Genomic DNA, 11,056 nt, shown 5'->3' on the forward strand with positions numbered 1-11,056 from the left:
ATTTTGTGTTTCCTGAAAGCACACTTTCTGGGTCATAGACAGCACTATCTCAAAGTATTCTCACACAAGGAAAGGGGCAAAGCAGCTACTGTATTGATGGACACTGACCCCATTGGTGAGGGTTCCACCCACATAATCTATCTAAACATCCCCTAAAGATGGGTTAAGATTTGAACATGCAAATTTTGGCAGGACATAATCACACAGGCCACAGCACCCACAACCAGTCTGGTGCCTCTTTTCATCTGGCTTACAACGACATAACTTACCAAAACATAGGCTACTGGACTAGAAGCTGATTCCTAGTGAACTAATATAATAATAAACTTCTATATCAGCAACAAACACCAGTATGCCTCACATTTCAATAGTGCTTCCCATTTTAAAGACTTTAACGTGCATCATCTTATTTGATCCTCCCAACCCTGCTCTGAAGCAAATGGTCTTACCCCTGTGTCACAGATGAAAAGCTAATGCTCTGGCTACAGTCTATGTAACTCATAATGAAGTTACTGATAGTATTTGTCTTCACAGCAGGTCCTGTGCTCCCTCTGCTGTACTGAAGATTTTCACTAGGACTGAAACAAACTGCAGCACAATAAAGTACAAGCTTCATTCTCTAATCATGACTCAAACACAGTTCAACAGATGTCTCTACAGCTTCACTGCAGCTCCCCCTGAAGTTACCCCCAAAAACATCATTCAATGATCATGGGCCCCTTGTGGCTTTCAATTGTATACATTCTTATTGTAGCAAAACAGAATATATTATGCTAAAGCAATTTTTTTTAAAAATTGTTGACAAATTGATGCTCACATATATACACATATACACATAATTACAATGATTGGATAGAGTACAAATAGTGTCAAAGTCTAAATAAGACCTCATGGGGAGACATTTCTGGAGACAAGTCCTACCTGTGCCAAGAAAAGACCTGCTTCACCAGATAATCCAACTATTTTAGGCTTTCAAATGATTTTTATACAAAAAGACAGAATTCAAACAACTTGGAGTAATGTTATAGTTTACCTCTAAATGTTCCTCCAAAGTCTCATGCAATCACAGGTAGGGCTTTCAGGGGGTGATTGGATAAGGGGAAGATTATAGCTAACTTGCTGCTAGGAGGTGAAGTCTGGTCCAAAGGGGTAGGATACTGGGAGCATGGCTTGGGAGGATCTGACTCCGGGACCCACCCTGGTGCTGTCTGCTTCCTGTTCTCCATCCTGTGAGTGGCTCTCCTTCACTATCCTCTCTATAAAGCCTTCCTGCGTTGATCCAGCCCACGATGGACAGAACCTTTATACACAGTGAATCAACACAAATCTCTCCTCCTTTACATCACAGGTGTCAGATATTGTGTCTCAGTGATAAAGAAAGCAACTAAGACAACTAATTTCTCTGTTTGCAAATATTCACAATCAATGGCAGTGAGAAAAAGTACTTGAATGGGAGTCCAGAGACATGTTTTGATTCAAGTGCCCTGGACTGACTAGGAAACATAAAGAAGCCCTTCAGCTTCCTAGAGCCTTGATTCCCTCATCTGTCAAGGTTGCTGGTGTGTGCCGTGTGAGATGTTTACAGCTTCATGTTCTCTGCTTTGAGCACCCATCCCCAGAGAAGCTCCACCTGGTCCATGAACTAAAACGAATGATTGCTTCAGGCAATCAGGACTGCAAAAATGATGTGAGAAAAAAGAATGTACGATCATCCAAAGAAACAAACTCCAACTTCTGGGGGCCAAGTAACACAAAATAATTACAAATGGCAATAACCCAGAGACTGGCTACACCCCTAGGTGTTTTCATTTTACGTGATGCACAGGATCATCATGAGTTTTCATCAACACTTATGCACAGAAATTTCCAGAGGAAATATTTTTTGGAAATAAAATCTCTAACTAAATGCCATCATTTTCCCTGGGTTGTAGCTGTTCAGAGAGCTGCATCTGTATAGGACCCCACAGGGGGCTTTAGAATTCCTCTTAATTTGCCCAAAGATGCTAATCAAGCCTACAGGCTTTGAGTCATGAGCATTTCTGTTGACGTGCTGTTTGTTTTAAATCAGAATGCCTTCTTGATGGGAGGCTGAACCCTGTTATTAAATCCCCTTTTATTCATGTATATATCCATCAATCTTACTTTATGAATGAAATAGATCAAGGATAACACATTAATAATGAAACTCTGCAAGTTGCTCCCAAATATCTAGTCAGATGTCCTATACAATGTGTACCCATAAATACCTTTTAACTATTTAGTGAAGTTATCTCAAAAGTATTTATAAGACCTTTCATGAGAAAATAATGCCCTGAAATCTCTTCTAGTTTTAAAATAATTTAGACCATAAAATGTATTTTGAGATAGAGTATCTTTATTACATCCAAGGCAAAATAGCTTTTTTATGAATAAGGAAAAGACTAACTTATACATAATGCTAGCTAACTTTAAAAATTCTGAACTCAAAATTACATAATCACTTGTGCTACTAATTTGAAAATTGGGCAGAAGCCATTAACCCTCCCCAGTGAACTGCTCTTTTTCCCTTTTTGAAATAGAATCTCCTCTCAAGATTTCACAAATTGGCTGGGGATTTAGCTCGGTGGCATAAGCACCTGTCTGGCAAGTGCAAGGCCCTGAGTTTGATCCCTGCTACCAAAAAGAAAAAAATAAAATAAAATTTAAAAATTAAAATTAAAAAAAATGAAATAAAATAGAATTTTTTTTTTAAAGATTTAACAATGGAGCTACAGCGACGCAAGATGGCAGCCACCACGGGCTCAGGAGTAAAAGTCCCTTGCAATTTCCGACTGTTGGAAGAACTCGAAGAAGGCCAGAAAGGAGTAGGAGATGGCACAGGTAGCTGGGGTCTAGAAGATGACAAAGACATGACACCTACAAGATGGACAGGGATGGTAATTGAGCATCCAAGAACAATTTATGAAAACCGAATATACAGCCTTAAAATAGAATGTGGGCCTAAATACCCAGAAGCACCCCCCTTCATAAGATTTGTAACAAAAATTAATATGAATGGAGTCAATAGTTCTAATGGAGTGGTGGATCCCAGAGCCATATCAGTGCTAGCAAAATGGCAGAATTCCTATAGCATCGAAGTTGTTCTCCAAGAGCTTCGGAGCTTATGATGTCTAAGAAAAACATGAAACTTCCTCAGCCACCTGAAGGACAGTGTTATAGCAATTAATCAAAGCCCCCCAGGCCTCCTTCATCCCCACCCCAAGTCGATTCAAGTAGTCTTCATTTTCCACAGTAGTAAATTTTATAGTTGCATCTTATAGACCTCAAAGTACTGGAAAGGAAGCTCCCATTCAAAGGCAGTTTTTCTTAAGATACTGTAAATAATACTAATTTTTTGTCCATTTGAAATATAAAAATTGTGCTATAACCAATCATCTGTCAAGTGTAACCACTGTCCACATAGCTGAACTTCTGGGATCAAGGAAGTGTGTTAAATTGATTCCCATCCGGACTGGTGGGGCACATCTGACCTAACTGTGAAGAGACGCATCACACAACCACCTTGCTACTGATGACAGGCCACCTGCCCTGCCCTGCCCAGCCCTAGCCAGGGTGGCCTCTGAGTGGGTGTGAAGGTTTCAGGTTGCCGCCTGTGGGACTACTGCTGGGTGTGGGGGGGTGCTTGCCTGCACTCTGGTTTCTTTTTTAAGTCTTAAGTGACGCCCCCTTCAAGCCATTGACCTGTCCCACCCTTCCACTCCCACCCTTGGCCGAAGCATAGATTGTAATCCTCTGTCTCCCTCTGAAATTGGCCTTCGGTGAGGAATTCAGGGCTTTTCCCCATCTCTCCCCTACTTTGATTGAGGGGTGCTGCTTTTTCCCTCCTTCTCTCCCTTGTCACACTGTCACCCCAACACTTCCCACAACCCTTCCTTCCTTGGCCAGAAGCCATCAGGTAAGGTTGGAAAAAGCCTCTGACCTCCCTCGTTAGCTTTGGACCCAGTCACTCATCCTCCGCCAGCCTGGGAAAGGGCACAAGGCCCCTGGCTCTGCCACCTGCTGTCACTGTCAGCCGATGTCTTAGCTCAAGTCTGATGAGGTGAACAGACCCCATGTCCCTGCCAGCAGACCCGGAGCACCGCCACACAAGGGCGCTGGTCAGCACATGCAGTCCCTCTGGATGGCTCCCTCCCCTGCCCACTCCGCATTGAAGCATTAGAGAAGGTTTTTGAGGGCCTCGTTGGTGGCCCTGGGCTCCATCTGGGTCTGGAGGGAAATCTGACCGCTGGCAGAGAAGAACCCGAAGTGTAGGCTTTGGCTCTGGTGCTGCTGCTTCTCTGCTCAGCAGGGCCCAAGGCGCAGCTGGGCACAGATCTGGCCTGGTGGCCTGGCAGCTGCTGCCTGCTGCCTTTTCCCTGTTTGTTCAGGACCACTAAATGCTGAAATGTGGATGCAAACCCAAATAAAGCAATTCGTGGTGTTTCGGAAAAAAAGATTTAACAAGTCATGAAACTATATAGTATCACTGGTTGATCTCCTCCAGAAGACATAATCCCCATGAAGACAGAAGCCATAAGTACTTTCCTTACCAGTATATTCTCATCCCCTAGCATAGATCATCTCCCAGGCTCTCTTGCAGCTAGGTGTAGCTATCTAAGTCCTTGTAACTTAGATGTGAGTAGCGTTAATGTGTGCAGTTCCAACTCCTGACTTTAAGCACCCTGAGTCTTCTCTCCTCTCTCTTTCTCCTCTTCCCTCGGGTTGGAATATCAGTTCATCCAGGGAGATGTGGGCAATGCCCTTGAAACGGACAGAGCAATAAAAAGGGACCTCACTTGCTGGATGACTCTGAACTCTACCTTTCTCAAGGTGGTTAGGTGAAAGAGAAATCACTATCTATCTTGACTGAGCCACTGCATTTTGTTACAGCAGTTTGCTAAATACCCTAATATAGATATTTTAACTCTTAATTTATACTATACATCCATTTTCCCACAGAAGATTGTGATTTACCTTGTATTTTTCTTACTACTCTGCAGATAGTCTTAAGAATAAACATTTAGTAGTAGTATATGCATATACGGAGGCAGCCTAGTATAGCATTTTAAAACAAGGCTCTGACATCGGTCTCTGTCACTCACTTATCTTTATATGACCTCCTCTCACTTTCATTATCTATAAATGTGATTGTGACAATGCCTACTTTATAGTGTTGTGGTGAAAAATGAAATGACAATACATATTGAAATCAGAAATTCATAAGTGTCAGTAGGCATTGTGGTACTGATGATATTATTGCTATGTTTCAGGGATAAATATATAGTCCTATAGAATATTAAGTATCTTGGACTATCACTTCAATTTATCTAAACTCTGATAGATGTAAACTAAGGCAAAATTTTAATCATGTGAAATTAAAAATTTTATTTCTCTCTCTCTCTTTGGTACTAGAGATTAAACCTAGGGTCTTCATACCAAGCTAACATCTCCAGCCCTCTTTTACATTTATTTTGAGACAATGTCTCATTGAGTTTCCCCGGTTGGGCTTAAACTTACAATCCTCTGGCCTCAGTCTCCCAGAGTGCTTGGATTATAGGCAGGAAACATCATGCCCAAGAAACCTCATCTAAGTCAGCCTCTCATTCATTTTTACCTGCAATGAAGTTGTCTTCCCTCCAATTTCTAAACTATCACCCAAGGAAAGATGTGTTCTCATCAGCTGACATTTTTATTTTGAAAGCCTTCTTTTTTAGGTAATTCCAAGCAAGGCATTTTCGGGAAGACATTTCACTGAATCCCTTTTGCAGCTCAGCTTGTCCCAGCCTGTCATTGGTCTTTCATTCTGCCCTGCTGCTCAGCCACCATGCTTCACTCTCAAACTCTGCAGTGTCACGGACACTTGGCTGGAGGTAGAGGAACAAGAGTTAACTGTTCAGGGATTTTGTGTATGGGACCAGGAAAAACTGAGGAGGCCACAGAAAGAAGTATATAATGGTTAAACACTGCTTATTCTAGACCTAGGGCCTGAAGAGGCCTGGGGATGGGCGAAACAGGAATAAAGACACAATGCTGAGAACAGTGGGAAACTGGCCATTCTAAGATCTAGGACACATATTTTTAAGTGTATGGTTTGATGGTGTTGGCAATGGTAAAAATGGGGGATAAAGACTGCATATTGGAATGTTAACATAAATACTGACTACAGGTTCTAGAGTATTGAAACTAGAAATGAAACTCAAATTGTAGTTTATTAATCATAAAATTCTGAAGGTAAGGCTTTAATAAAAGATGATGATGATGATGATGATGATGATGTTGAAGCAGACCCTCTGATGATATCCACACCCTCAACTCCTCCTCCTCTTGGTTCAGCCCACCTTACAGCAGAGCAGCTCTGGTAAGTACGACATCATCCCGCTCTGGCCAGAGATGCTTAGATAAATAGAAACACCTAATCCAAAACAGGCACATCATGTTCTTCCTCTAGAATGCTTTTCATTTCTTCAATTGGGTTCTATGTTTGACTATGGTAGACTACGCTGGCACCAAACCAACCATCTTGAGAAGAATAACCAGTGGCCAAAAAGAGAGACAGACAGACAGACAGACAGACAGACAGACTCACCAAAAGGTTAGCCTGATATCTGACAACACCTTTGTCTTTGAGGCACTTTAATTAGGGACCGCGACTGAAAAGTTGTAAAGAGCTTTATGCTCTTAGCTTTTGCTGTTGAGATTTTAAAACCCAAGGAGTCAGGTACAAAGAACAAAGGCCCTGGAAACCGCCAAACATTCTGTCAAAATTGCTGAAGGGCTATGTTCTAAGACTCACTAAGAATATGCTCTGTAAATATTTAAACACAAATTTGAATTGGCTCAATCTTAGAATGGATTAAGGTAATTAGCCTCTACCTTGCAGATGTGTCTAAACAAGAGTAGGAGAATGATAACATCATGTAGAAACTCAAATGATTTCTTCAATCTTTCATACAGTGGTTGGTATGAAAAATAAGAAATCCTTGAATGAAAATCAAAACAAGAAAATCTATTAGACCACAACAACAGCTCTCAGGAGATTCAGGTATTGGAGTTACCATTTACTCACTAATTTAGTGCATACATAGCACAGATTGTGAATGAGGCAGTGTGAATCCACTGATAAACAGCTACAGCTACAGCCTACATAGAGGCAGTTTGGTAAGGGAGGTCAAGCAAAAATTATCCTTCATTTGAACTAAGAGAAATAAGGTGTAAGAGTCCATCAGATGGTGATAAGCATGAACCCTACATGGGTCACATACAGCGGTGGTCAGACCCTGTGGATGTAAAACTAAAAGCCTTACAGGGGAGGTAAAAAGCAGAGATGAAAAAAATATGCACACCCAGAGAGTCGGAGAGATGGAGTCACTTGCTGGTGCTGGTCTAATTCCCAGGAAGCCCGACTACATTTCCCATAACTGGGTTCCATGAGATTGACCCTATCCCCTTTCAAACTATATTACTTTAACTTGAGTTTCCTTAAAGTGATTTGAGCTTCCTTTAAGTGAATTTGTGTTCCTTGCAAAAAATATATCATTTCTAACAAAAATAAAAGTCATGTATGTGTGACCTGGGAACTATTATGGTACCTGCTATACTGGCGGGAAAGAGAAAGAGGGAGACGAAGGGAAGGAGAGAAGGTGGGCTGGGGGAGATTGAGAGAGAAAAAATATAAATTCTTCTGGATTCACTTGTTGAGAATATCATCCAACCACAATAGAAAATTCTACACGTATATGATCAGACTTACACGTGACAGTCAAATGCCAATAATACGAAACAAAAGGAACAGCAGATGCCAAGTATTTGGGACTCTATACCCCAAATTAAACAAGATTGCCTCCAGAGGAAATCAGTTACTGGCCAAGACAAGTAAGACATCTAACTGCAGTATTTAAACAAGTGAGATTATGTTGTACTCTTTGATCAAATCATAAAATATGTTCCCAGCGTTTTCAGTCAAGTACTTGTTTTTCTAGTATTTTGCTGCACCTTAATTGTGCAAATCCCTATCTTTTGCTTTCCCTCCCACCACCTATGTTTCAATTGCAAGATCCTCCTGTTTGAATTGTCTATATTTAAATGATCCTCGAAGAAAGGGATACACAGAGCCAGACAGGACAAAGACACATAAAACACATTTGAAGAAAAAAGATGACCTATTTCTAAATTGTATTATGCTGAATGCATTAACAAAAGATGTTTGGTCTTCTTTTATTTTTTTTAACCACTGATTGAAATTCATAAGCCATAAATGTTTGTGGATGTAGACGCACAGGTAAACCAGACATGGAATCTGTAAATGAGCACAATCTTGCCTACAAAATGAGTGAGGGCGAAATATAATTGGCAGAGGATATTTGGTCACAATCTCAAAAGTACTAAAATTGTGCTCCTTGAAATTTAAATATGTCTCATCTCTTTTTTTTTTTAATTTGAATCCACAAAAATAAAACAAAAGATACAAGCCTTAAGAAGTAAAAGGAGCAAAATTAGCAAGCAGCAAAAATGATGCCCAGGGCAACAAATGGTTGATGGATGGAATAATTAAGATCGACAGTAAACTAATCTCAGTTCCCTTATTGAAAACAAAGTCCCCTGAATCAATTAGCCTTGTCATGGGTACCTTCTGTAAAACAGCTATGACATCCAACCACTTCTCTTTGTTTATGGATTTGCCCACACTTCAATAAGTACAGTGACTGATTTCAAAAGCATGAAGGGATAATAATGGAGAATTTTAACACATTAGGGTCTGTACAAATATATTGAAAAAATATAAATGCGACAGAAAAAATAAGCCTGAAGCTTTCACAGCTATCCAAAGACAATGCCCTCAAAGGTTTGCTGCAAATCTATGTCTAAGAACCATTCTCTAGGCAGGGCAAGCATGAACCTGTTAGAAAGGAGATCCATTGGCCAGGCCTCGTAAACGATCATAGGAGTCCAAAGAGGGTTAATGAGGGAGCTTCTGGCACCAAGCAATCAAGTTTGGGTCTGAGATAAAAAGAGAAAGAGAAGAAGTTGAATAGACCAGAAAGATGTCTGTAGAGCGGGAGGTGGGGGTGGGGAAGCAATGTTAATGTTCTGCTCCAACTCCACCAACTCCACCCCCACCATTGGCCCTGCCCTGAAGCTGGGAATACATTGGACTGGAAGAGGTTGAGCAGAATGCTATTCTGCTTTCCAGTGTTTTTGTGACCTGAATGAAAGCAATGACTGCTTCAGCCACTTAAGAATCTGAGGGATTACTACACTAGTCAAAGTGCCTGAGGCAAAGAGTTCTTTTTATGGAAAATTTTGCTTATTTTGCCTATTTTGCTGCTTTGGCTTAAAGCACAGCAAAAGGAGTCAGTGTAGTGCTTTGGAAATGGTAGTTCTGAATACCCTCGCTGTGCAAGTTTGTCAAATATGGGTTTAGTACCAGGAATTTAGCTCAGTGGCATAAGCGCTTGCTTTGCAAGCACAAAGTCGTGAGTTCGATCCCCGGTACCAAAAAAAAAAGAGTTTAAATTGACCTTAAAGCATATCATTACTACAAAACATTTCAAAGCCTATAATGTGAGCATATGCATTGAAGATAGTTGGAAGATACGCAGTGCATAGTGTTTATGATTTTTTTAACACAAAACTTTTCACATACATGTCATGAGACAATTATTTCACAAAATTCATTTCCAAAATCCTTATTTTAGAATGTAACATGTAGCAGTGGAGGCACATAAGATTACATTGAATAGACATGACCTAAAGATAAGTCTAGTAAAAAGCTTATTTAAAACTTACATACTACTTTCACTCATGTGATGAGGAAAAAGATTGGAATAAGTGAATCAGAGAATTGCCTTTTGTCTTTAAAATTGTGAAAAATAAAATCTCAGCAATTTAGGATATCTACTCAAATAGTATTTTTTAAAAGATTTTATTATAACAATGACCCTGAAAAATGTTTTGCACATAAATATATTCACCATATGCATTTTTCTTGCAATGGTTTTGTATGGGATTTTATCATACTGCCTAACATGAAAAGGTAAAAGATAGCTCTGGGCATCAAAGCTAAGCCCAAGTGCTCCTGATTTGTCCCAGAGAGTTGTCATCTGCCACAAATGTGCTAACTTAGCTCAAATGTAATACATCGTTATTTCTGAGGTGAGAAAATACAAAGCAAATCACAAGGGTGGGCTAAAGCAGGCAGAAGCTGTTTGACCTACCTGCAGAGAATGGCAAAAAGGACTAAAAACAGATTTTTGACTCTTTGTAAAAGATCAGCCCCTTTAGAATTGTCACTGATAAAAGGAGATGGTTCTGCTTTATTTTTTAGAGACATATTATGTGCATATTTCAAGAATAATATATGTTCACTGTAGGAAGCCTGGAAATTACAGGACATTATTAATAGACATGAGACTAAAATAAAGTGATGTTTGCCACCCACAATGGGAATTTTGATGTATGTCTCTCTTAATACCTATTGTCTTACAGAGTTAAGATTATACTGTGTACATTTTGCATCCTACTAACTAATGATCTGAGGCACTTGCCCATGTCTTCAAATCTCTTTGAAAATATCATTTGAAATGTCTGCCTGTGACTTCCAAGCCATTAATGTGCCCATTATATACAGCATTTAGCAACATGTGGCTGCTTTTTCCCTCTGGAGACCTCACCCTGCTGTGAAGCTTTCTAAGGTGCACCGCGAGGCTTCTGCTGCTGGTGGACAGGCTTTGGAAGCCAGACTGTGGCGTACTCACTGTACAGACACGAGCTTTCCCTTCTTTACCATCGAGGGCCAACGCTGCATTTTCCCTCAAATTAAAATGTAAAAGATACCCTCGGGCCTAAAACACTATTTACTTTTGCCAAACTAACCAAATGCAGGGATCATCTGTCCAGTGGCACAAGGCAGAAAGGCTGAACCTCCCTCTGAGCGCTGTGACTTCTTCACCAAGCCTCAACGCTGCAGGAGCAGGGTGGAGAATCAAGTGAATCACAAAGTAGAGTTTTATTGCCAGTGAGAGTATGTGCCTCTAGCCAT

At 40.4% G+C, this 11,056-nt stretch overlaps 1 protein-coding gene across 1 annotated transcript; it reads left to right on the forward strand.

Annotated features, from left to right (window-relative positions):
* The first annotated feature begins 2,725 nt into the window (after positions 1-2,725).
* LOC100713880 (ubiquitin-conjugating enzyme E2 variant 1-like) lies at positions 2,726-3,171 on the forward strand. Its single transcript, XM_063258734.1, has one exon. The coding sequence runs from the start codon at positions 2,742-2,744 to the stop codon at positions 3,144-3,146; it is 405 nt and encodes a 134-aa protein (XP_063114804.1). The 5' UTR covers positions 2,726-2,741; the 3' UTR covers positions 3,147-3,171.
* The last annotated feature ends 7,885 nt before the right edge of the window (positions 3,172-11,056 follow it).

The sequence above is a fragment of the Cavia porcellus genome, unplaced genomic scaffold (assembly GCF_034190915.1).
Source record: "Cavia porcellus strain 051 isolate PalLab524CR breed Dunkin Hartley unplaced genomic scaffold, mCavPor4.1 scaffold_12, whole genome shotgun sequence".
Taxonomy (NCBI): domain Eukaryota; kingdom Metazoa; phylum Chordata; class Mammalia; order Rodentia; family Caviidae; genus Cavia; species Cavia porcellus.